At 37.1% G+C, this 27849-nt stretch overlaps 1 protein-coding gene across 3 annotated transcripts in view; it reads right to left on the bottom strand.

Annotated features, from left to right (window-relative positions):
• Positions 1–1152: 1152 nt before the first annotated feature.
• PLXDC2 (plexin domain containing 2) overlaps positions 1153–27849 on the bottom strand; it is a 414801-nt gene continuing 388104 nt past the window's right edge. For all 3 annotated transcript variants that reach the window (XM_060293095.1, XM_060293094.2, XM_030837117.2), the window contains one exon: positions 1153–4641. In XM_060293095.1, the coding sequence (XP_060149078.1) occupies positions 4525–4641 (117 nt within the window). In that variant the 3' untranslated portion in view covers positions 1153–4524. The remainder of the gene's footprint in view (positions 4642–27849) is intronic.

Raw genomic sequence — 27849 nt, forward strand, 5'->3', positions numbered from 1 at the left:
GGGCTGTAGGCAAAGGCAACTGGAACAAAAACAACCAGTCAGGAGTTTTAAGTTCAAGATCCAGTTCTGATGCTGGGAAAATTACTATATCTCTCTGGGCCTCAATTTTTCTGATCTGTAAATGAAGAGGTCGGATGAGATGACCTCCAGTGATTCTGGCATATAGATGCTGATGCTAAAAGCTGGAGGCTAGGAAAGTGAAAACAAGAGCAATCTTTGGGAATTAATAAAACACATCATAATAAAATATCTTAAAAATGCTGGAAGAAACACAAAGCAAAATAACATTTCATAGGAGGAAGAAGCCTCAACCATAGCATCTATTTTTCAGTTAGTCTTACTTAAATATTAATTTCTTATCATAGAAGTGTCTTCAACCGAGGCATGGGTTCCAGCAAAACTTGTTTTTTGCCCTGGGCTATAGACACTAAGGGCATTACCAAATTTATACTCCCTCAGAATGAGGAAATAACATGAGAATTTTTTGCCAAAACTAATAAATCATACTAATCTGAGAATATATATTATCTACATATCAGCAACATTTAAATTTATTTTATTCCTTTCATATAGTGTGCATTTGCAAATTTTTACATTTAAAATTAAGTTCCACATATTTTTATATTTTAATGTGACAGCCCCTTACATTTGTGTGATAGGGATAAAACACATATTTGAAATTATTTGTTTGAGGTACTTTCTTCTAGAGAAGCCTGCTGGTCAGCTCCTGAGCTTCCCTTTGTTGTGAAGAGAAAACTGGGAAATCAGAAGAAACTAGAGAGGCTCAGTGGCTCTGTACAATAGAGAGCTGAGCCAGAGGAAGGGGGCACACAGGGACTTTGTTGTGGGAGAGGAGGGATAGTTGAGGCTGATGTCATGCAGAGGAAATATTAAGAGAAAATATTAATACGGGAAAAAAAGAATTTAAGCAGTTCTGTGTGGTTTGAGCGGATTCTCCTTTGGCATTTTCTCAAGAACTGTATTGATTGGACTGTCTTTGAATGCTTTTAGGATTGATGGACTTTTTTCCCTTGGAATACAAAGCTGTGCTGGTACTGGACCAACAGATGTGCTTTCCATGGCTTCTGTTGACATGAAGTTTTAAAAGTCTATACATTTAGTCAATCTACATAATAATAACCTTGCAAGGAAGACAGGACAAAAATATTTTTATTTTCCAAACTTGCAAATTGAGACTCATGGCGGTTAAAGTGATTTTCCCAAGATAACATAGTGGAGACTCAAAGCTGCGTCAGCTGGGATTCTTTTCATTACTCTACGCTGCCTCTCTGCGAGCAAAAACGCTTAGATAGGCCCAGGAACTATCAAATCTATTTCTTCTCCTCCTCCTTTTCTTCAAGGGGAGGGTGTTAAAAGGAAAGACCTCTACAGCAGTGTTAGTAGAATTTTCTGCAATGACAGGAGTGTTCTGTGTTGTCCAATATGGTAGCCATGAACCACACGTAACTACTGGGTGCTTGAAATAGGGCTAGTGTGACTGAATTTTTATTTTTATTGAATTTTAATTAATTTAAAGTGCTACACTTGGCTAATGGGTATAATATTGGACAGCACATTCTAGAAGCTCCCTGTGAGAGAGATGAGCAACTGCCCCAGGTATCGCAAACTAAAATAATAATGGGGGATAAACTGTACTTTATTATTTATCTTTAGTTTTCTAGTTGTTAGTATATCTTGAAGTCCAAACCTGTCATAAACAAACCAACACTGTGGTCAAGTGTTGGCTTAAGATATTTTTCTTGACTTTTAGTATCTTTACCTATTCACTAAATGTTTTTACAAATAATTAAGATGAAATAACTAATTTCCTCTGTAGCACCATTTATCTATTTCTCCAGAACGTTGTATGTGTTCCTCTGCTATTCATAATTTGTAAAATTATTTTTATTCTCTCTCTACTATGTTCATAATATATTAAGTAATGTACAGATGCACCCTTTCTAATACATAATATATGTAAAGTCCAAAGCATCAGAGTCCATTCTGACTTTCCAGAAACTTCGTGTATGTCTGCTCTTCCTTTGCAGTAAATGGGCACGAAGAACAAACCAGAGATATAGAGTAGAATGAAAGTTTCATGAAAAAAGGGATTCAGCCAGCCTTCCTCCTTACCACTAAAAGATTCATAAACAACAGAAACCTCTTACCACCTTTAACTTTGGGTTTGGTTGGGAAGTTTTTCCACACTTCAGCAGCCCTTTTTACTTCTGAAAAGTTTTCCCTATTACTGGGTGCTCTAGTTCATTGAACAATTTAGAGTTTTATGTTATTTTACAGAATTGTCGATGTTTTTGAATCGAAAATGGAAGACGAGCTTCGAAAGGAATAAAGATAACATTACTACTTCAAAGAATTGCAAAAGGAGTTGGATATATGTATGCATGACTTATATAACTGTCAATCATCTCCTATTGGAAGCCACACCTAACACAAAAGCCAGTGAAAGAAGCATCATCTTATCCTAGAAGGAATCGTCTATGTGTTCCTTATGTCTTTGTAGAGTACCCGTTGCACCAGTTACATTGGCAAGTCATTTGGTTATTGCTAACTGACCAAACCTACTCCACAAGAAATAAGTTGGGTTATTTCCTATAAACTGAACGTAGCTATAGCAGAGAGATTGTCATCACAACCTTCAATCACCTTGCTTGTCAATTGTTTTGCAATTATTACCTAAGCAGGTTAGGAAAAAATTATCACCCTCATCAGGTACTTAAAAATGTAAAGCAAAATATACTTGATGGAAAATGGCATAAGTTTACATCCGACAATTGTGATGATAAAATATGATACTCTGTCAGTGGACTGATGTCATTCGATGTAGACATGTGTATAGATGCTAAGTTGGTAGTAAAGTGCTGCTTACGAGACATCTCTGCTTCTTGATACCTGAATCTGCAAATGTTGGACACGGTACCCTACAGAAACCAATAGCTTCTTGGCACAAGACATAAGTTTCATGGGTCGAGATGTTGATGAAATTGTACACACAGTACCTGAATTTAAACTTTAGGAGCTCAATATATATATTAACCACTTTCCTCCTCCAGGGATGAATTTCCTGTCTTCATTCATGGGGAGGTTTCAAAATCTGGACTGTGATTATGAGGCAAATGACAGATCCATCTAAGGAGCTTTTTGCATCTGCTTTATTTCACCAGGGAGGGAAAGGGGTTGATATGAATGGGAGAGCAGATCAAATAGGCAGGAAAATGATGGGCACTGCAACTAATTGAACCACTTCTGCTAAGTGACATAAAAATATTCTAATATTAAGGATTATTTTACAACTCTATGGAAGTATGCAGTAATGCATCTCGCATTTGTTTTGTCTTGATGACAAAATGCACTGAGTCACAAGAGCCTGCCTTGTGTTAGTTATAAACAAAAATATATTTATATATATATTTATGTAACTACTATGTGCTTTAAAGAAAATTACTGTATGATTCAGCAGGGTTCTTTCCTTCTTTTTATCGCCAGGGATGTGCTGCCTTGAATGGCTTCTTAGATTGGAATCGACAATGAAATGGGCCTTTCGGACTGAAACGGCAAAAAGTAAAAAGCGGAAACAAAAACCCCATGTGTTTAGAATCCCTTAACGTTTTTGCCTCAAAAACGATTAAGGAATTCTTCGTATTGTTTCCTTTTGTTTCCTTCAGCCAAGAGCAACTGTGGCTTCGTAGGACTTCACAGTGGGCGGTGGAGGCAATACTTCTTAAAACAAATCAGATGTTTAACTCTGAGGCAGGGGAACCAGAAGCCTCCTTTGCCTCTCCCTCCTTTCTCACACTTAGCTAAAAGGCTGCGATTCTGTCACTGCTCATAGAGTGGGCAACCAGAACAAGGAAGACGGAGGCGGAGTCAGAACCTCCAGGACAGGTAAAAGATTCATCCTGTAAAGTGATGAACTTGTTGGAACAGGTGGGTCTAGACCAGAAAAACAAAACCCTTTAGCCACACGTCTGGTGAAAAGACAGAAAAACCTCTTATTTTGTGTTTGGTTTTGCTCCTGCATCAGCTCCTTTTCTCAGCAAACTGAAATATTCATCATTGCTCTTTTGAGTGAATGGGTTCAGGCTGTGGAACACAGTTATCAGAGAAGAATATTTGAACCAAGGTGTAGATCCCTCGTGAACTAAAGCTTTATTATTTTTTGTCTTGATCCCTTTGCAACCCTGCACCTTAAGCCAACAGCATTGTAATCTTGTCATATTTCTGATAAGTCCACAGGAGATGTGCTGAGTGAACTATAGAGGTCATTCCACTAGGGAATTCTACGTTCAGTGGTAATAGGTATCCTCTATAAGTTTTAGGGTTTTTATTTTTTAACCCTTCCTGGGCTGGGCTTGTCCAGAAATCTCATCTCCTTCTGACTACAGCAGCTTAGGGCTCCTCTGTGTGTGTGTGTGTGTGTGTGTGTCTGTGTGTCTTAAAGGTATAGGCAAATTTTTAGTCTTAACACCTGTAAGCCAGCACTGGTGCTGTTCTGTCCTAGAAATTTTAGCACTGCTCTGATACAATAAAACCTTCTTTCTCTCCAACTGGTTCAACCTCAGCATAGGCAGGATGGCCAGAACCTCTTCGAAACTTCATCGCAGGCCATCTGCTTGGGCGTCTCTGAAACAGGAAATGTAAAATAGTGAACACCAGGGCGATGGTCATATCATAAGAAAAATATATTTGCCAAATATTTTAGATGAACTTCTGATTTAAATTTAGTAACATATTAAATGATCTCATTACTGCCACGGTTGGCATTATACATGCTCAAAGCACTCTCCATTATGGCAGTACCAGAGCCTCCCAGGTGACAGTCCCTTGGCCATACCTCCCCCCACAGGACTGAGAGCTTCTCAAAGGCATGGTTTATGCCTTATGCATATTTATGTCTAAAAGACTCCATAAGGATCCAAATATAACTAAGCAAAAGTGAACGGTCATAAAAAACAAGTCTTCTTAATGTATAGCCACTGACGCTTTCTCTTCTCTAGAAGTTAATAATGATATCACTTCATTTCACTTATTAATTCACTCAAAAACTTAAGCCATAAAATTCTACACAGTTCTTAGAAGTGTGCTTCAAATTTGGTGCTAGACTTCCTAGCAAAAAAAACCGCCCTCCAAAACAAAACAAAAACTAATAGATCGATCACATTAATATTAAGCTAAGAATTCCCATAGATGACTTTTGTGTTTGAAAATTAACAGATGTCGTGCCCTGAAAACTGAATCCAACATCAGAGGGCACAGACAATCTCAAACCTATGTAAATTATTGCACATGTAGACACTGGTCCTAAAATACAGGTTATTTGTATTGACACTTCTCCCCAGCACTGGGTCCATCAAATAAACCTTCTGTGATTTACAAATAGAAGTGCTAAAATGAATTATTAAGTTCCAGGAGGAGAAGACACTAAAAGGCATTTCGCGGCCACAGTGACACTAGAAACTATTACTCCATTTATCAGAGTGCTTGCAATTTTGGAGTAAATAAAACGATAAATATTAAAGGAAGTTTATTTCTATCTAAAGCATTTCAATGTGAAAAATGTTAAATATCAGTGTAGATATACAGGCATTTAGCAGCTTTCTAGATTTGCCAATTACATTCCACTGTCATGATTAATGGCTGTAACATCAGGCAGGAATGACTATTAGCTCTACCTTCTGGAAAGATACCAATCACGGTCATTGCATCCTGCCTACTAATAATATTATGTACTGTCTATACAACATTATGTGGTCAGAATGCTTTATATTTATTAGCTGATTAAGTCCCATGATGCAAGTGAAACTGAATTATCTTTACTTTCCAGGAGAAGAAGGTAAACCTGAGAGGGATAAAGGGCAAAATAGCGTGTCTGTTGGAACTAAAAATCATCATCAGTGGAAATATACTAATCGTTTCTAGGGAGATGGACCCTGTAATTTATGGTCACTCCTGTTTGCGGGAAAATGCCAACAGGCTCACTCTTTAGAACCCCCACTCTGGTTTCAGTTACTTCACAACTGGGCTTCTTAGGGCACAGCTGCCCTGTCTTTCTCTGAGTGAAGCAGCACCACTATGTCTGTTCTGAAGTCCCACCTTCCAAGGCCCACCTGGCCTGGGGGTCCAGCGGGCAAGTACAGCCCTGGGAAGCAGCACAAGTTTACAACTCAGCACATGAAGACGCTGTGCTACAGGTGACCATGAAAAAGGAGTGCGGATTACCATCAAGAAGACAACAGACAGCAGGTGCTAGGGAGGATGTGATGGAACCGGAGGGAATCCTTAGACACTGTAGGTGGGAGTGTAGATTAGTCCAACCACTAGGGAAAACAATGGGGAAGTCCCTCAAAAGGTTAAAAATAGATGATCCAGCAATTCCACTTCTGGTATATACCCAAAGGAAATGAAAACAGGAGTTTGAAGAGATAAATGCACTCCCATGTTTATTGCAGCATTATTCACAATAGCCAAGATATGGAAACAACCTGAATGTCCATCAGTGGATGAATGGATAAAGAAGAGGTGGTATATATAGTGGGATATACACAGTGGGATATTATTCTGCCATGAGAAAGGAGGACATCCTGTCATCTGTGACAACATGGATGGACCTTGAGCACATTATGCTAAGCGAGACAAGTCAGAGAAAGACAAGTACTGTATGATATCACTTATGTGTGGAATCTAAAAAAGTCAAACCTAAAAGAGTAACAAAAAGTAAAACAGTGGTTACCAGGCAATGGGGGGTGGGGAGATAAGATTGATAGAATTTAAGGGTATACGCTTGTAATGGGTATTAAATAATATTGTACTATAAGTATGTAATGCAATAAATGTCATTACAACAGCAACCATATTACGATATATAAATGTATCAAAGTAACATGCTGTATGCCTTAAATTTACACAACTTCAAATTTATCCAATAAAAAAAATAAAAAGGAGCGCCATTAATGAGAATGTTGATGATGATGCTTGTGAAAGTTATATTTTATTAAGCTCTTAACCGTATTTCATGCAGTTAGTAGGTAATTTACATACACTATCTCATTTAATGTGTACAACTCAATCATTTACCTTTCGCACAAACCTAAAAAGCTAGCAAATGGCAGGTCCAAGATTTAAAATGAGATCTGTCTACGTCCAAAGTTAATTTTCCCCGCTGTAGAAATTAGTTCTTAAAATTCAGTAGTTCGTGTATAACCTATCTGAAATTTGTGAACATGGCTCTATTTTTATTTCAATCTTAAACTATAACATTACCAACAACTTCAGGATTCTGTTAATAAGTCAGAATGACTAAGTTAATAATTTTCTTAGGTGAAAAGATTGAAGGATTATTGATAATGTTTATCATGTTCTTTGTGGACTCATCACAGAGGTTCTCAAAATTGAAAGTACCAAAGTATTGGACAATGGAGCTTCCTCTGTTAACCCAGCACAGACTTATTTTCTGAATTAACTGCATATCCTTAAAGAAAATTTCTTTTGATTTACCACTACTCATTGTAGAAAAAAAAAAATACCCCAACAAGATTTAAAATCACTAGAGATCCTACCACCCACACATAATTTGGTTCAACTATCAGTGTACATCACTTGTATGCATTTCTAGAAACATTAAATCATTGCAAATACTGTTTTATGGACTCCTTTATTTCCAATTAAGAGCACGAAAAAATTTATGAACTATCCCTCTACAAAATTATTTTAAGTGTCTGTAGAGCAAACTACTTATAACTCAACATGATTTATACAGTCAATTTGATTTTGAGATTTTTTTCCAGATTTTTTGATAAAATAAATAATGTTACAGTGAATACTTTTGTTGCTAACCTGATGGGAATAAAATTATTGGGCCAAAGAGAATGCACAAATTATTTACTAAAAACGCCTGAAATGTCTAACATGGTGCTAGAAGCCATGTTGAAGGAAATGTGACCAAAGAAAGGTATGAAACATGGTTTCCACACAGGAGATAAAAACCATTTCAGGGGAAAGGGATACATTGAGGTAAGACTTAATAAAGCCCTCAAGTAAGCATTCTACAGATGAACAAGCTAGAATAGGTATAATCCAACCACAAAATTATTCAAGACTCCTATTTGTGCAAAACTGAAAATTTTATATTTACTCCTAGAGCTTTTGACCAGATGAAAATAGAGGGTATTTCCCATAATAATATGTTAAAATTTACAGTGAAATCTAATAGATGTCATGCAGCTGGGGTTTTAAACATTTGGTCCGATTTTACATTCTTTTACAATTCCTTGATATCTCAATTCTAGCCCTAAAAATACCAGAGTCATAAATTTACCAAAATTCTGCTTCCTTTCTAGAATGCTTTCACATATCACAGATAAATTATATGATCTTAAATAGATCACTTGATTTCTCTGGGCCTTTGTTTCCTTATCTGTAAAATGATATCTGAGGATTTGTCCTCTAAAACTGTAGGATCCTTATGCTTGCTTCCCTGAGATAACGGACTTGAACACCGGAGAGAAAAATTATTTAAAAACTCCTCTGGGTCGTGGTTCTCCTGACCATTGTCCCTCCTGCCTTCCTGCACTAACTTTTAGGATCCCTAAATTTAAAGGAAATCTATGTAAATTAGTCCTAACTGACGTCGTTTTCCTAGGTCAATCTGTAATTGTTCAGAGATTTCCTTATATAAATGACAAAAGGGGGCAGTTCTGTGACTTCCACAGAATGACTGCATGTTTAGTTCTCATAGAACAATCTTTAAGGTTGGTGCTATAATATGAGACATCTATCCGATGGACAAAGAATGGGCATCATGTCTGGCTCTGCCATGAAGTATGACGGACAGGTCACAACCCAGCACTTAATACTTTTTTCTTGAGGCTGAGACATGTCCAAATCTGTGTTCTTTTTAGAATGGCTAATTCAAATGGTTACAGAAACTGATGGGGGCGGGGGGGCCACAGGGTCACGTGCTAACAGAGCAGGATCTATGCTGAAAATGGAAAAATTCGAACCAGACTGTAATGTTAATTCATTACAGAGATTCAGGGTGTCATGCCTTAAAACAGGACTGGGTGTAATGCGTGGGTGATCTCTAATTTCATTTCTGAGAATTATTTATGCGATTAATCAAATTCAGAAGTAAATGTTCACACTGATATGTTGGCACTGGGGTGGGCCATGAAAGCAGGTATTCTCCCTAATTACTCCTTCAGAACTAGTAATTGAACAGTCATCCAGATCTCTCAATGGTCTGTGGCAAGATAATTAGCTGAAATATCCTCAAGCAAACCTGCAGGGTACCCTCGTTAGTAGTGTAAACAATACTGCAGCTGGAGACCTGTCTTCAAGTTCGGAGAGCAAAGCCGATAGTGCTTTTTATGGGTTAGATGAACCCTTGAAAGGCAGTTACTAGGCGTGAGTGTGAAAGACAAGGGGTTAATTTTGAAATTCAAGGCCCAGCTAGAAGACACCTGTGGTGCCTGATGGCGTTTGACAAGCAGTTGTTCTGAAATTTCTAGTATTTCTTCAGTAAACAGTAGGAAGTGGAAAGAGGCTGGCATCCTGAGGCACGGACAGCATCTCGGTCCCGTCACTTCCCAGCACAAGACTCAGGCACAGTCCCATGTTTTGTTACTTAGCTTCCCCATTTGGAAAATGAAATGAACTGGATGATTGTTTTCTCAAGATTTTCTTTTCTAATTAAAAAAAAAATTAAGCCATAGACCCTTTGTCCCAGTGAAATTTTACCTGGAAGCCCAAACAGGATCATTCAGAGTATAGGTCTCTCTTCATTGTGATGGAGGGAACCCTGCTCACACGCTCCCTGAGCCCTCGGGGGGGGCGCGGGGGGAGCTATGGATCCTATACCTTCTAGAGCATGTTTTTGGAAACTACAGAATGAAATCTGCATTTCTCACACTTGCATACAAATCACAAGGGATCTTGTTAAAAATGCAGATTCTGATTCAGCAGGTCTGGGGAGAGGCCCGGGACTCTGTGTTTCTAACAAGGTCCCAGGTGATGCTGCTGCTACTGGTCAGTTGCAACTGCAAGGGAAATGCTTCTCTACAGTCTCTGCAATCAGGAGCATTCCTTACAAGTGGGGGGAGGAAAAAATATTGAACTTGAACTTTCCTTGAGTCTCCAGTGGATCTTTGTGGAAATTGATGTGTTCATACAACTGGGTCAACCTTTCCATATTTAGCTTTGATCACTTTTGACTGTCCAGAGGAAGGGAATCTTCTCTCTTTTTCATACTTCTAAGTACAAATTATTCTCTAATCTCATTTTGGGTTGAATATTATTTCAACACAGGTTACTTTCAGTTATAAATCTGGGTTGCCAGATTTAGCAAATAAATCTACAGGACAACAGTTAAATTTGAATGGTAGATAAACAATGAGTAATTTTTAAAAACTATACTTCCTGGGACATATTTATGCTAAAAAATTACTCATTGTTTATTTGAAATTAAAATTTATCTAAGTGTCCTGTATTTGATTTGGCAAACCTATCCATAGGAAAACACAATATAATGGCTCTGGGCCCTGGCCAAACTTGCAATCTAATTAAAATAAATGACTCCTGTTTGTGGCCGTGTCTCTTTGCTTCATGAATTGTAGGTCACTTTTTTCTTAAAAAGAGTAACTCAAATGGATTTGTCTATCTTTTGGTGTGGCCAAGAATTCTAAGCAATAATTCTTGTGTGAAGCAAAGTCTGGGTGTTGTTTTTTTTTTTGTTAATTTTTATTGGAGTGTAGTTGATTTACAGTGTTGTGTTAGTTTCAGGTGTACAGCAAAGTGAGTCATTTATACATATACATATATCCACTCTTTTTTGGATTCTTTTCCCATATCGGTCATTACAGAGTACTGAGTAGAGTTCCCTGTGCTATACAGTAGGTCCTTATAAGTTACCTATTTTATATATACTAGTGTTTATATGTCAATCCCAATCTTCCAATTTACCCCTTCCCCCTACCTTACACCCTGGTAACCATAGGTTTGTTTTCTACATCTGTAACTCTATTTCTGGGTGTTTGTTTTTACACATTCTCTACTCATCCTATTTTGGTTGCTTTTCCTCATGTAGAAGTTGTTTTACTGTCCTGCAGTTGCCCCTTTTCCAAACTAAAATTATGACTTGCCAGTGGTCTGTTGCCTTCATTCTAGAACTGTGCTGTGGATAATCCTGAAGAATTAGTTAATACAACCACAGTTAATATATGCCCAAGATGAAAATTGTCCCAAAGCATGTGAAGAACAGCTATTTACTGGGAATAACAAAATCATCATATTACTCACATAATTTTCCAAACGCAAAAGTATTCTTAAAGGGGGAGGGACAGGTCGGGAGTTTGGGATTGACATGTACACACTGCTATATTGAAAATAGATAACCAACAAGGACCTACTGTATAGCACAGGGAACTCTGCTTGGTATTCTGTAATAACCTAAATAGGAAAAGAATTTGAAAAAGAATAGATACGTGTATAGATATAACTGAATTACTCTGTTGTACAGCTGAAACTAATACAACATGGTTAATCAACTATACTTCAATATAAAATAAAAATTAAAAAATAAAATGAAATTAAGTGATTTTCTATTGGCTCCTAAATTACGTACAAATTCTTTAATATGGGGAGAAAGATCTTTCAATCACACAGCTCAAACACTTAATGTCCATTTGTTTTTAATAGCCCAGAGGATTTCAGACATGACTAAAAATAACATTACTTGGGGAGATTAAAACAAAAGTATTGAAGTCAAAGCCCACCTTGGCCAACTGATTTAGAATCTCTCGCTGGGGCCCAGGCAGGTGAATTTTTTAAAAAAGTTCTTCGGGTCAGTCAGATGCACAGTGAGGGTTGAGAGCCACTTTCCATGTCTACATCCCATGCCTTCCTACTCCGAGCCTTGGCCTGTGGTTCTCCCCTAAACTGGAATGCCACTTAGTTCATCATTTTTACTTATACAAACACTATCCACTTCACATTATTTCTGAGAAAGATTTCTGGATTCCTACCTACAGATGAGAAGTTACTTTTCATTCTCCTGCGTTGTCTGAGACATTTCCTGATATTCTAGCTACATCTCTTGTCACATTTTAGCACACGTTGTGGTTGTTTATGTGGTTGCATACATGTACTATATGTATCTGTCCTTGGAGTCAAAGTCATATCTGTTCAACTCTGAAATAGCTGTGGCAGTGGTGTACTGAAGATATCTGACATCTGGAGTAGATCCTTTTTGTAACGTCTGCCTCCTCTGCAAGACAACATTATTTTCAGTCATAATCAGAAAAGGAAATGAATAATAATAATGGCCAGAAAAGAAGCAGACACTGAAAACCTTCCTGTTTTGAACTTCATAGACATAATCACACCAGCAAAAGACATTACAAATAAAAAACAAAACAAATATTACTGTACAAAAAGGGAAGATGCAAATGACAATGTGTTTCTGAAAAAAGGGGGAAAAGACAGATGAGGGAATATTGCCGAATGAGTGAGGACCAGATTCAGAGAACGATTTGCACTTTGCAATAATAGAATTGAAGTAACCCAAGTTCTTTTTCTTTGTCTTTACAACCATAGTGCCATCGTTCTTTCTTTTGAATCTACTGTTTTAACACAGATGCGTGTAGTACTCTGTGGGTTGGAGACCCGTTGATCCTGAACACGTACAAGGAACTCCAGATGGAGTCATGATTCAAAAGAATTCATTTATTCTCTAAATGAATGCATGCAGCTGAGTCGGCTGTGAGGCGCCAAGCGTGTAGCTGGGAGTTCTCTGAATTAAGTTTCATGTAGAAGACAATATTCATCAAAGGAAAAGTAAGAACACTGTGCTCAGTTGAAGTTTACATATATGCTATGTTAGTAAAGCTCAATAGTGACTGAATCAACTCTTCAGACCTTAGATCAGCAAAAGTTTTTAACACAATTTAGAATTTCAGGTACACAGTGATAATAAAAATCTCACCTTTTTTAGTCAGTTCTATTGTAATTATACCATTCTCTATAGACAATGCGCCCCCTCATGACCTGCACCTGGGGCAGATTGCCCTCAAAGCCCTACCCTGGGTTCCGCATTGATCTACCATGTCTAGCAAAGTGTGATGCACAAGGAGATTCACGAGTGTTCGTATAGACTTGCATAGATCTTCTACAGTTTATGCCCCGTGAGACTCAGCACACAGAGACTTTTTTCCTCTTTTGACTTCAACCCATTATTGGGCATTTTGTTGCCCCAAATAAGAATGACTGGTTAATAGTGACTATTAGCGCATTCATGTGGATATAACTGCATTCAGTCAGCCAATAAAAATTTCTATTTAAGCACCTATATGTAAAACACAACAGTAAGCTTAAGGCACTTAAAGTATATTAAGGGAAAATAAGGTATTTGCATACAAAAGCTTGAATACACTTGAAGCTAAAAATGCAGACAAGGGATTTGATTACTCAGTATAAGGTCAAGTATGTGCTGAAAGTATTTAAAAGTAAATTTTATGAGTTTGGAGGAAAGAGGTCTTTTGGATTTGAGTCATCAGAGATGGTTTCCTGAGAAGATTGAACATGAAGAGAGAGGACAGAATGAAACTCTCAGTGCAGACTGCAGGCTGCTTGCCACTGGTTGTTTGCGCTTTGTTTTTCCCCTCTACTTTATCCCCTCCAGCAACTTTAATAACTTCAACATTCTCTTCTTCAGGATTCCTCCTCAGTCGTTTTGAAAATATCCACTTTTATCTCTTCTATATTGCTCATTCTATCTTATCTCAAAACAGCCACCTCCAAGGCCTGGCCATCTCACGGCACTGCACTACCTCTAATTCCTTTAAATTAAGTTCTCTCATCCTTATCTTAAATCCTCATCTCCTACATTTTCCTATTCCAGACCCTAAGCTGTCACAACTACTGCAGAAAAAAGTTACATATTCACGTTAACCCAGCCCCAAAGAATTGAGGCAGGAGATAGATGGGCCCCAGGCTGAGCAAATGGAGTTCGTCCCCTTTGGACAGAAACTCAATAATAGCAGGAAAATTGGAGAGGCTGAGCCCTGCCCAGATAAAAGACAAGAGAGCACGTATTTCTCATTCTGGAAGCCAAGGAGACCTTCCCACCTTCCCAACTAGAAACCTCCTTGGAGGTCAAAAGGGGCGTAGTGTCAATTTATCCATAGGCCTCTTTGCTGGAATCCATCTTGGCTAAGAGATGCACGTGCGCACATGGGAGAATCCTGAGATATACCAAATACGGACTCAGAACCAGACAAATCAAAGTGATTGGCCAAAGGAAACCTGGAAGAAATGCCCCATATAAGTGATTCAAACTACCACGAGAGCACGACTCTCTCTCTGAGTCCCCCCCATGTGTCTATCCACATGTACTCTTTTCCTCCTAATAAACACTTTACTTGTTTCACTACTTTCCGTCCTTGTGGGAATTCTTTTCTGCAAAGTCAAAGGGCCAGGGCCTTGTCACTGACCACTAGTCTAGTGGCTAGGATTCGGTATCTCACCGCCGCGACCCGACCTCAATCACTGGCCAGGAACTGAAACCCTGCTTCAAGCAGCTGCGGGTCGAGGCCACCTGAGATCAGAATTCCACTCTTTCAATTGGGAACTCATTGACTCATTCACTCTTCTCTTGTTAAATCCTCATGATACCCCCAGACTCCGTCCAATCCCAATCCGTGCTGTCCTCTCTCAATCTCGTATTTCATCACCCATTTTTACCGAGAAGATGAAGCCATTAAGGTGCTAACCCTTTCCCCTCTCTCTTCACTAACGCCTTCATATCTACTCATCCTTTCTTCTTACCTGAAATAAAAAGATAGTCTTCCTCCTTGCATAGCTAATTGCATTTCCTACTCAACCCTGTCTCTACTTCATCCCTCCCTCCTTCCCAAACAACTTAAAAAAAAAATCCGTTTTTTTCTTTACCTTATGCCTATACTCAACATCAGAAAACCAAAAAACCACCTTTACTTGATGTTTTTTTGCAGCCTCGTTACTAAATCTCTCTTGAATGTCTGACTGAATCCACTGCCTTCACATTACACCACCAATTTTACCCCCTTAAATCTGATGTCTGCTCCTTACCTTGAAACTGCATCCTCACGGGTGACAAATAATCTCTTTGTCAAGTTAGTACCTTTTTTCTCTTCTAATTCTTTGGTGTCTCTGGAGCCCTTTACACTGCTGCCTACTCTTCATTTTTGATACCTTCCCTTGACGGTATATTTTCTTGCATCTTGGGTTTTTTTCTTTTGTTATGCCTTTCTTTTTTTTTCTTTTACCTTTTACACTTGTCTCCTTCCCTGGTTTATGAATGCTATATTTTAACATGTCCTAAGGGAGCCAGGAGCTCTCTGATCTCTCTTCCCCGTAGCATTCTTTATTCTGTTGGGGTTCAATTCTCACTATTGTAACTTGCACATTTTCTCACTTGACTGCTTTATCTTAATCCATTCCTTATCTTCAGTTGCTTTTTTTTTTTTTGTGGTACGCTGGCCTCTCATCGTCGCGGCCTCTCCCGTTGTGGAGCACAGGCTCCGGACGCGCAGGCTCAGCGGCCATGGCTCACAGGCCCAGCCGCTCCGCGGCACGTGGGATCCTCCCGGACCGGGGCACGAACCCGTGTCCCTTGCATCGGCAGGCGGACTCTCAACCGCTGTGCCACCAGGGAAGCCCTTCAGTTGCTTTTTTGAAGAGGCCCAATTGTGATTTGACCATCAGCTCAAACCAAACATGCTTAAAATCCACCCCCATCACTTTCTTTCCTAAACTAGCTTTGTCCTCTGATGTTTCTAATTCTGTGGCTAGAAAATTTAATTTCCCCGTGTCTCAGCTTTCGTACTTTGGAATTATCTTTCCTTCTTTCTCTTCACCCCACACATTCGATTCAAAGAATCAGGATACTCTCCCCACCTTTACCATAAATTAGCTATAGGAGTTTTGGAATTGCTTAATTTCTGGGACTCTCAGTTACTTTCTCTGTAAAACAGGGATATAACAAATGCCTACATTTACGGACCTCATTGAGAATCAAAGATAATTAATTGAAAGCACTTTCAGACACAAAGCTTTAAGCAAATGAAAATGGCTAAATTCTATCTTCTGCCTTCGCATGGCTCTTGAAGTAGCCCGATTCCATTCCTTCTATTAATACCCTAATTCAGCTCGCAGCTCTCATCTCACACATGAACTACCGAGACAGCCTTCCAGCTCTCCTCTGCAGGTCTTTTCTCTCTTCTCCAGCTGTCTCCAGCCCCCTTCCCCAACACCGTTTTCAACTTCTACTCCTTTATTACATCACTGATGCTCACTGCCCATAGAAGGAAGCCCAGATTTTGTAGTTAGTTCTTCAAAGCCTGTCACATGTGACCTCCATCCACATTAAAGCTACTCCCAGTACTTTTCTGTAGATACCAATATACAGTTGAATAGATCAATCCATCTTGCCCCTTCTTGATTTAATGCTTTTGTAAAATCATAACATACCCCTCTTCCATGTGAATGGCGTCTCCCCTTCCTCTTTGCTTAGGCACGGCCTGGCACTCTTTTGAGGCTCTGCTCAAATACTGCCTCTTTAATGAAATTCCCCCTGATTCATCTCCCTCTCTTTCCTAAGAATTTTGCAGTGCTTGCCTGAACTATTCAGCATGGAACACACTGGTGATGTTCTTTGTATTATTACTAAATTCCTACGTGGCTATTTGGTCTTTAAAGTTTTTATGTTCTATGATTCCACCTATATAATAAGCTGGCAAATATTATATACAGGGTGACCATATGACATTGTCCAAATTAGGACACTCTGAGAGCGAATGGGAGAACTAGTAACGACTTACATCAGACAACAGACATAAACTGGGTTATATGTTTCCCCTAGTTGCAACTCTGCGATATTAAGAACATCTACCAGATTGCATTTCACAAATAGGAGTTTCAGTTTTGATTGCTTTTCCATGATATGAGCTGAGAAGATTCCAGGCTTCTTTGGTATTAGCTTATAATATTATGTTGATAATGCATTTGGCAGTATCTTTTGATTTTTTGAACCACACTGCCACGAGTGGCCGTCGTCTACTAAAATACAGTAATAATTTGCTATTAGACAGGCAGTTTACGCTGTGGAAAAGTAATTTGCAGTTGAGTGTGAAAACAGGCCAGGTCACTGGTGCCCAGTGACTTGGTTAAAAGACAAGATAATGCTGCCCTGCTCATAAATGTTCTCATAAAAGTCGAATGTGAGTTAGTGCTGATCTGGACAACAGTAGGACTGGCTGTGGTCCCGAAGAGGCTGTTCTCATCAAGTAACTTGTAGCTGGAGCATCACTGCTTCTCAGTGAGGTGAAAGAAAAGTGGCGAGTTAAACTCTAACCAGCCGTGACCTTAGGAATGGCAGATCATGAGTTATTTCCTGCCCTAAAGGGACTGCATGCTTTAGTCTACATTCAATCACAAGATTAGGAAACAACCCAATTGAATGCTTTATGCCATCAAATCCAAGGCTGGACACTATTCATGGGACGATTTAGTGTAACGTTTATCAACCAAGCCAGGACAAAAATAGATCTGTAATATTCGACTGGTATTTCAGGACGTGTTTAGTTTGTATATGTTTAAATAAAATTAAAAGGTTTAGAAACATTTTAAAAGGCAGATAGCAAACTTTTTACCTATTTAAGGTACCATAGAAAAATAGATTTGCATAATGGTATATCTCTTTTAAATTCGAGAAACTCGATCTATTTATTTTGGAATTCTGGATACACACTATCTCTTTTCAAGTCAATTGAGAAATTGAAATAAAAAATAATGATGATCCTACCCATAAAAAATTGAATCACTGTGTTGTACCACTGAAATTAATATAATGCTGTGTATCAACTATACTTCAATAAAAATATCAAAAGGGGAACAATATAGCATTAGTATGGCAGAAAAATAAATGTTAAGGAATATCTGCTGTACGAGAGCAATTGAAGGGATATTACAGATGCATTCATAACTGTTTCCATACAATGTTATAACTGACTAATATCAGTGTTTAATCGTTCCTTACTTAGAGCCTCCAATGATGTTCATTACTATCCTTTACAAAGATTCATGTAATTTCCACAAAAGCTTAGCTGAAAGTGCAAGACATCCTGTGATAAAGAAGTAATGATAACCATTGGAATGATACTATGTGAGCCAGGTTACAGTCCTGGAAGTAACTGCAACGTTCACAGCATTTTTAAAATGAAAGAAAAGAATAAAAAAATCAAGATGTCTGAGATAGACCAACTAGAACCTATAAAAATGACTCTTTTTATTGCACAATCAATGGTATTATATCCAGGGGTTGAGAAAATGGTTTGTGAATTATTTAGATCACTCTAAATCACTTTTTCCCTTCCTTTTTATCATTTGGGCAACTCACCAACATTCGCATAAGAAAGGAGGGTGGGTATGGGAAATAAATGAACCTCTCCAACAAATACAAGGGAGGAATGGGAAAAAGATGAATACCTCCAATAAATTTTGGTACTTATATAATTTTTGGCTAAGACTAATGACCATCTTTTTTAAAAATAGTGCTTTTAACACTATGCTGATGAAGGCAGTTGGGAGTCAGCAAATTTGGTTTTAATTCCCGGTTGGATTACACGAGAGGTTAAGGAATTGACCAAAAGTCACAAAGTTAATAAATTAAAAGCTAGAATTTATGCAAGGTCTGTCCTCTTTGCACTGCACTCTTTCCACTGCATTTAACTGGTTCCTGCTTCTGTTACTGTCAAGCACTAAGGCCTCAGGCAAATCACTTCCCATCTCATGGGAGGTTATCCACATTCTCATGTAGAAAATGAGAAACGACAAACACTGGTACTCTACTTACTGTGAGCCTACAACCTTCTGTTAGCCTTATATCTGATAAATATGTGCCAGTAATTTTTAAAAGGGCAATATTTTAAAATCAACATTAGTTGTATGCATTTAAAACACATGGTGAATGACTCAACTAAAATATACCAGTAAGATTTACATTAAAAATATCTTACTACATCATCTTAAAACATCAGTGCTGCAAATTCAAGAGTTATTTATATTTCCAAGTATACAAATGTTTATTCAGGGAAATGAAGTCTAATTTCTCTTTAGGTGAGATATGTAATGCAAAAGTTGTGAACCACTGCATTTGATTTTTTCCTTAACTTTCCTGCTGTCTTCAACTTTCTGTCATTTCATGATTCTGTTTATTGAAGTTCTACTCGGATTATTTTAGATGAGACTATTTATTCAGCAAATATTTATAAGTATTGTGCTTGTCCTGGGGATAAAAACAATGAATGAGACAGATGTGCTGTCCCCTGGAGCTACTATATGGTTATTAAAGTTCACTCAGAAGTAAACTAAAATAATACAATGAGGGAAGTCTTTCTGATTTTGTTTTAAAGACAGTCCCTTGAAAGAACTGATCAGTCAGTTCCACCTACTAACCAGAGTTAATAGAAAATAATTTCAAGTCTCATAACCTCTGGTTACTTATTTGTCCCACTGAAATATCATAAATCGTTTCATTAAAAAAATAGATATATACTCAGTTTTTCCAATTACACTAAATATATTCTGCTAAATAGATTTTACAGTTGGTAAATAAAAATTTAAGTTCAAAAACGTAATTGTTTAGTTTTTTAAAATATATTTTACTCTTCCTCTTCTGTACTCCTGTAATTTTTATAGACAATATATGTCTTGTATAACTTTATGTTATTATAGTTTTTTTCTCCAATAATTTCATTTCTTTTACATTTGGATTTGTCACTATCAATATATTTATCGCCTTGGTTTTCTTTTGACTTGAATTTGTTCAATATCGTCAGTGGTTTTTAGTCCATCTGGTTCCTTTTTTATATACTTCTCTTTCTAAACAAATTCTAGTGCAATTATGTTGTTTGTCAAAACATACCCAGCCCAATGATTTTCCCTGATATTTCATTATCTTAATGAATTTATTAAGTGGCTTTACATCCACTAGATGGTAACTATTTTCTCTTTTAATAATCCTTCTTTTAATTTTTTCAATGGCTTAATAAATTGAAGTTTATTTCTTGTTCACATAATAGTCCAAGACAAGTGTTCCTATAGGCAGGCAACTTCCTTCCATGCATGGATCAGGCTTTTTTCAACTTGGCTTCTCCAGTCTCTTGTACTGTGTATCCAGTTGATGGAAGAGGATGTAAGGTGTGTAAAAGACACATCCAATTCTGAAAGCCTTGACTTAAAAGTGGCACACATCACTTACTGTTAGTGATCAGTAGTCATATGGCCACATTCAGATGCAAGAGAACCTGGGAAATGTAATCTTAAGTTGCATTAATTACTCACCAGTCACAAATCTCTACTATGGAACTGGGAACACAAATTATGCTGAACAGTTAGCCATTTGTGTTATTCAAATTTACCTCTTTTTAGTGGCTTATATGTGGCCCAGAGATTTACAAATATAAAACACTTAATACAGTATATGCCAGATCAAAAGCAATAATAAACGATATATTACTACTCGTAACATTATTATTTTAACACTCAGTGAATGGGAGATTAGAATGTGCATATATAAATTATGCACATTATCATGAATATACATAATGTATAATTATTATATAAATTAAAACATGCATGTATAAATTAGCAGCTGCATTTGCTTTTTAAATTAAAGTATACTTGACATATAATATTAGTTGTTAAATTAGCAATTGCATTTACAAATATAAATGGAGAAACATATAGAAAAAATATTGTGAACATTTTCTAAACAATTCCAAAATGTTCGTTGTCAGGTAGAGGAAGCTGAAACATGAGATACATATTCCAGCAATAGCCACCTTCAAATGTACAAAGGACAGTCATATGGGGAAAGTGTACAGAAGTTTCTGAGTGGTGCCAACTGAGTTCACAAGTTCTTGTTTGATACCTCTTTTGTCACTTTGTTTATCTGAAGCTCTTCTCTAATAGATTTCTCAGGAAAAGCTCATGAAAACAACATTGCCAGACTCTTGTATGTTAATAATAGTTTACTGTGCCCTTTATACTTGAAAATTAGTTTTGCTGGATATAAAACCTTGGCTTACATTTCCTTTCCTTTAATATTGTTACCCCATTTTCCTATGGCTTAAAAAATTGCTGTCAAAAAGTTGATGATTATCTAATTCATATTCCCTTAAAAGTCAGGTGTTCCATTTGTCTAAGTGCACAAAGGATTTTCTTTCTTTCTTTAAAAAAATCATCCTGTGATTTTAGTAAAATAAATTTTAATGTTAACCAATTGGTTTTGCTTTGGGTCAATAATCTCAGGTACACACTGTCTTCTTTCAATATTTAGATTTTTTTTGTAAGTTGCAGGAACTTTGTAAAAAAAATCATAGTTTATATAATTTTTACATTTTGTGTTTACTTATTTATTGCTTTGGTTTTCCTCTTTAGGGATTCCTATTATCCACATGTTGGGTCTTTGTAAATCTTTAATATTTGTCATTATCTCTCAAATCTTTTTTATCTCCTTCTTTAGTTCTTTTCAATTTTAAACTTTTCTTTCTTTTAAGCTTTTACTTCTCCTAGGTCACAAAAATTGTGTTTATTTGCTCTTCTCTTATTCTAGTTTTTTCCTCATTTCCAAAATGATTTTTTTCTTTTATTTCTGATTTTTTCTTTTATTTCTAATTCTCAAGGATGTTCACCACATTTTTCAGTTTATATAATGCCAATTTGAGTTGTTCTTTAATGTTATACATCATTTTCTTAATGCTTTTTAGCTAGTTTTGAAATAGTACTTTAGAGTTTTCAGTAGATTTTTAAAGGCATGTCTTTCTGATATGCTTTCGCTGACTGTAGGGATATATTGGGTTGGCCAAAAAGTTCACTGGGGTTTTTCCGAACATCTTATGGAAAAAACTGGACGAACTTTTTGGCCAATCCCATAATTCTGCTCTTTATTCTCTTTAAATTGTAGTATCTTTGCAGGGATTTCACCTCCATATTTTTCTTCTGCTTATTTTTATTCACATTTGGTTTCTCTGAACTTTCAGAAAGAGGACTGGCTGAAGTAACATCAATAGTTTCAGAGTTCTCTCTTCTGTTGTTCTTCAATTGTATTAAAAACATATGATGGCTTGCTCTCTGATATTTCCTGACTCTGTTTCCCTGCATATCTTTAAAAGAACCTCCCCTGACCCCTGCTTTTAAAATTTCTGCTGTCTCTATCCTACTCAATTCTGAATCCACTCCCAGGGTTTTGTCCTAGCGTGGGCACTGTCATGGAAGATGGCCCTGGCAGGTCAATTTTGAGAATTCTTCAAACCGAACCACTCTAGCTCCTTCAGAAATTTATACATAGGGCCCGTGCACTCACCTGCAACCAGGGTGGCATTTGCCCTTCCCATTTCTTGCTGCTGTTCTCACATTAGCCTGCTGTATTTTCTAGTCAATGCCTATTGGCTATTTTGTGGTTCTCCTGTTTTCATGCCTGTTGGACACCTTGTTGCTACCCTTTGCTTCCTTGCACACAGATATGGACAACATTCAGGTCTTGTGGATATCGGTGGCTTGTTATTATCTGCTGTATTTGAGGGTTCATATTTATACTTTGGACGTAAGCTGTCAGCTGGTTTTGTTGTAAATGCTGCCCACAAGGTTTTGACTTTTGTATCCAGTTGTTCTGTCTGTTTTTATCTGGATATTTTGGAAGCAAGACATTTATGCTGCTACCACCACTAGCAACTTCCTCGAAACTTCCATTAGCACTATCTTTTGATATTTAAAGGACTTTGTTTTTCATTACTGTTAAATCACATCATTTATTACTATAAAGTCTTTCACAAAATTGATTTGAATGAAAATATCACTGAGAATACTTTAGTCTTATACCTTTCATTGACAAATAAATAAAACAGGCAATTGTTCTATGTGCTGAGGTAAATGAATGACTGAATATATATATATTCATATATATTAGGCTCATAAAGGCAGGAAGGCAAGGAAGATATTTATCTGTCTCTTTACTACTTGGAGGTCAATAAGAGATGATGATATATTTTCTTAAGTGGAGATTCATGGAGGGAAGATAACTAAGTAGCTGCGCTCTCCTCTTACCTCCTCCTGATCGAGATTGGGGACCTACACTCTGTTCTACGTCAGGAAAACAGATTTGCACCTGCCTGGAATGTGACTCAGCTGCATCATTTAGTGCACATGGGAGTTTCAATGTGAATGAAATCTGTGTTTTCTATAGTTAAGAGAAGGGTGAGAATAAAAAAGTACTTTGCCCATTAGCAGTGATTATAATATGAAGATGTTAATGATCACAGATTGAAATAAAATAGGAATGGGAAAAATGCCAACTTAAATTTCAGAAAAAATTTTTGAATGAGAATATTAAAAAATTCCCTAAGGCTTCTTTGCAGTGTGAGGGAAGGAAACAGAGTAGCAGAAGTGATTTTAAGTGGCTGGAGCTTACATGTTATACCAAAAGCTCTCAGAATAGTTGAAATCTTAAGAGAAAGGGAGAAAAAGATGGAGATAGAAAGAAAACCACAAACGAGTTTATTTCTAAGTGCAAAGTGCCAAGTAAGCTTTGCTTCTCCTACCTATTTAAAGAAATCATACATACTTACTTGTCAGCCTCACCTCTTCGTAAAACTTAAGAAATTCATTTGCTGAGAGAACCATGGGAGAAGGCAAAACAGCACTTTGTATCTCTGGCTCTACGTTACTTTATTCTATTTCAAGTAACCCTTACTGGGAAAGATTTATTTAAGGCACTTTGTACCGGCTGTTACTTTCCTGATAAATTCCTTTGTTTTTATGCAGACCTTTAACTAAAGACAAACTGGAGTCTTGCCTGTCCTGCAGCAACATGAACATGAAATCTACCAACTTCCTTAAAAGGTGAAGAGTTGGTGGGTCCCCTCCACCTCAGAGTATTAGCTCACAACTAACTATATTCTCTGGATAGGAGAACTATAGTCTTCCTTGTAGTCTTGTTGTGTGGGCATGAGTTTCACTTTTGCACTTTGGGTTATGAAAAATTAAGGTGTCTTCAAAAACTGGGAGATTGTGTGAGCAAACACACAATCATGCTTTCTAGTTTACTTTGCCATTTTTGTATTTTTCTGAAACATATACGACTTTGTGGGTGGAGGGGGCACCAGAATATTCAAGACTTACAGGGATAGAACAAACCTTAAATTCATTCGAGTGCATACACATATATAATGCTTAAATACACTCTACGAAGTCCTGAATAACGGGCCTTCTTGAATGCTTAAGGACCTCTGGTGATGAAAAGCTCATCACCCCAGAGCCTCTGAGTACCATCTCTGGGTACCTCTGATTATTAGAAAGTCTATATTTAGCTCATATTCGTATCTTCATAGCTTCTCCCCAGAGACCCTCATAACCATCCTTGAGATCCATCCAGAAGAAGTTAGACGCCTTGTTCATGGGATAGCCTATCAACGGTGGTGGGAGCTACCATGCTCCTCCTTCTAGACTTTTCTCAGCTAGAACTTCTCCTTTCATTCATATTCCAGGCATGAGTCAGAAGCCCGTAATAATCATTCTCCTCTAAACACACTTAAGGTTGGGTACGTTCCTCCACTGTAGGGGTACACTTATCACTTTTGGTGAGATGCCTTCCTACTCTTCATGAAACATATGATACATTTTAAAATTGACAGCCATATATTATAAATTACAAATTTTGAGATTGCTTTTCACTAAAATTCAATGTTTTTTATCCTCACACTACATCAAATTTTCTCCACATTAAACTTGTACATATTCAAGATGCAAGCCCAATTACCAGATACTGAATCACAGATATTTCAAGGTCAATGGCAAGGAAAACTTGAAAAACTAAGATATGTGACATAAATTCAGATAGAAAACAAAAAGACCCTGATATACAATTAAAAGAAGATTATCCCTTACTACAATCCTAGAACTTTACATTGCACTGAGATTCAGAATAATTATCATAAATCTATTTTCTTTTTATAGAAAAAAAAGTTTTCTCCTTTTAACAGAACAAATATCATTTCTCCTTTTAAAGTTTTTGCCAAGGATAACACTGGTCCCAGAGCCAGTGTTCACAAAAAAGTTTTTTTGAACAGATGAATGGCTTTCTCATTAAAATATAAATATTGTAATTAGCTGAAAGTAGAAACAGAACTAATAATTCTGACTCTATATTCCCTCACTATATGATGTAAGAAAAGTTGTTTTAATTTTGAATTGAAAATTATTTTGTTTATATTAAGAAAGTTTTCATGACAGCATCACTTCAAGAAAATAGAGCAAAATAATCTTAATCCACTTGCAAATTAAAAGTACTTTTGCCTAATCATTTCTAATGGAATTACAAAGAGTACGATTACTTCTATCATTTAAAATACATGTCTTTATATTTCTGTTCTCTAGATTCTGAATTTTGAATCTTCTAAACTCAAATTTTAAAATTTCAATTTTTTTACAATCACAAATAATTCTAGTACTTATTTATAAACCAAAGCATGTCATGATAATCAAATTATTTAGTTGTTTTGTATTTCTTTGTATTTGTATTTGTCAGAAAAAATTATACTATGTGGAATTGGTGGAAAAATAATCTATAATTGAATAAATTTATTATTATTGCAATGCAATAATTATTGCTAAAATTAAAGTTTCTATTATCTGTCTCCACAAATAGACAGACTTGAGTATTTATTTTAACAAAAAAGTTACCAAAATCACAAGGAAGAAATTACTCAACAGTTGGTACTATAAGTAGAGCAGTCTTCTTTTTAAAGAGACTACAGAAAGAAAAAACTGGAATACCTAAAACTTATATCATATACTTAAAATGACATAATTCAGGTTTACAGATGCCCAAGTGGACTGTAGCTCTGCGGGTTTTTATTTATTTATTCATTTGATTCTTCTATCTCTTAAGGGCTTCCCTGTGGAGATTTTATATACACGTATAAAATATACATATTATACACATATAAATATACATAAAACACACATATATAAATACGCATGATATAAATATAATAGGAATATATATATAATTTGTTTCATGGCTTTATGCACTATGAAAAATAATAAGTTAAGGAATGGTAATTAAGAAGCAATTAGAGCAGAGAGCTCAGTGAAATATTATTCACTATGTTTAATAAATTCTCCCTGACGAAGGGAAGAAAATATTTTAGTTTTAGGAATTTAACTTAAAACGTGGTATGCAGAAGAGTAACTTAAAGACGATACCTATAAAAGAAATCTTATTTTGGTAACTGTGTAAATAAGGGAATCACCATAAACTTGAACTGATGTCTCAAAAACATTCAATGATGCACATGAATAAGATTCTAGCATCTTAGAACAGATACACAAAGAGTGTCTTTAAAAATATGCAAACCATTTTCACCTTTATCCCCTATATATTGCTAGATTTCTGGAAATCTGCCATCTAATAAAACAGCTTCTTTAACGAGGGTGTCAAACCATTTCAGCTAGGTTTTGCCTAAACTTTCCTTCTTCACAGCAGTTCACCAAAAGTGAATGCCAGCTTTTGCCTCCTCTAAGAAATAGAAATAAATATTTTGTTTCAATGAATCATTTTTTCCTTGAGTTTTCTTTAAGACTGAAATAAGACTAAGGAATGGCTTAAGGGAAAACTCAGTTATGAGAAAAACCTGTGACTTCAAGATAAAAGGATCCTTTGGTCTCTGAAACGAATTCTCTGTCTATGGCGCAGGCCGCCAACGGGCCGTGTCTTCCTGCCTCCCAAGTGCTGCTCATTAGGCAGCTGCAAAGCCAGACGCCAGACTTTGAGCAAACACTTTTCCTCCCCAGCACCAGCCTCTGAGTCCTTGCCTGGCTCCTTTCCTCTGGCTTCTTTCCTGGCACCACTACTGACTGCCAGGAAAAGTTGAGGGCCACAGCTGCCCGTCTTCCTTTAATCATATTCTCCATGTGTCCTTGTTATTCCCAAATACTTCCTGGGGTGAGGAATCCCTTGAGTGACAAATTGCTCAGAAGTCTGTGGTTATGCCTCTGCTGTGGCAGCGCAGCCTACAGGCCAGGAAGAGTCCTGAGTTCAAGTACTGGCTCTGAAACCAGCTTTGACATGCCCCAGGAGAACTGGTTCACCATCCTGGGTTTCTGTCTCTACACTGGACTTGCCTCCAACAAAGGGGGAGAAAGGACACTTCCCACTTAGGTTCCAGGAACACAGGGCTCTGCTGGTTTGGATTTTCCTGGATTTTATAGTACCTAGGGCTGTGCAACGGGGTGCCAGGGATGCTCAAAGTTGCAGAAGAAAGAAGACTCATCTTTTGAAATGTTATCTTTGGTTAAAGGATGGGGGGGCAGAATCATTTTTTTAAAAATTTACATTAAACAAATGTGTCTATATTATAGAGTATAATGCAAAATTCCCACAAGTTTTTAAGACAAAACATAAACCCGCAAGGAGATGCAGGTAAGGTAGATACGGGAGGGAATTCATACACTTTATTTTGAAAAAGTTACAAAATCCCTGGGTTGCATGCATGCTGATGTTTCTTTTTGTTTCGACATCCTATGAGTTTGAGGATAAAAAATACTGGGAACTTCCACTAAAGGCAGATATTTTGGTCCCCTAGAAATAGTAAGAATTTTAAGGCATGATATGAACAGTGACTGGTATCTAGACTTTTTTTTTTTTTTTTTTTTGCGGTACGCGGGCCTCTCACCGCTGCGGCCTCTCCCGCCGCGGAACACAGGCTCCGGACGCGCAGGCTCAGCGGCCATGGCTCACAG

Source organism: Globicephala melas, chromosome 2 (genome assembly GCF_963455315.2).
Source record: "Globicephala melas chromosome 2, mGloMel1.2, whole genome shotgun sequence".
NCBI classification, from domain to species: Eukaryota; Metazoa; Chordata; class Mammalia; order Artiodactyla; family Delphinidae; genus Globicephala; species Globicephala melas.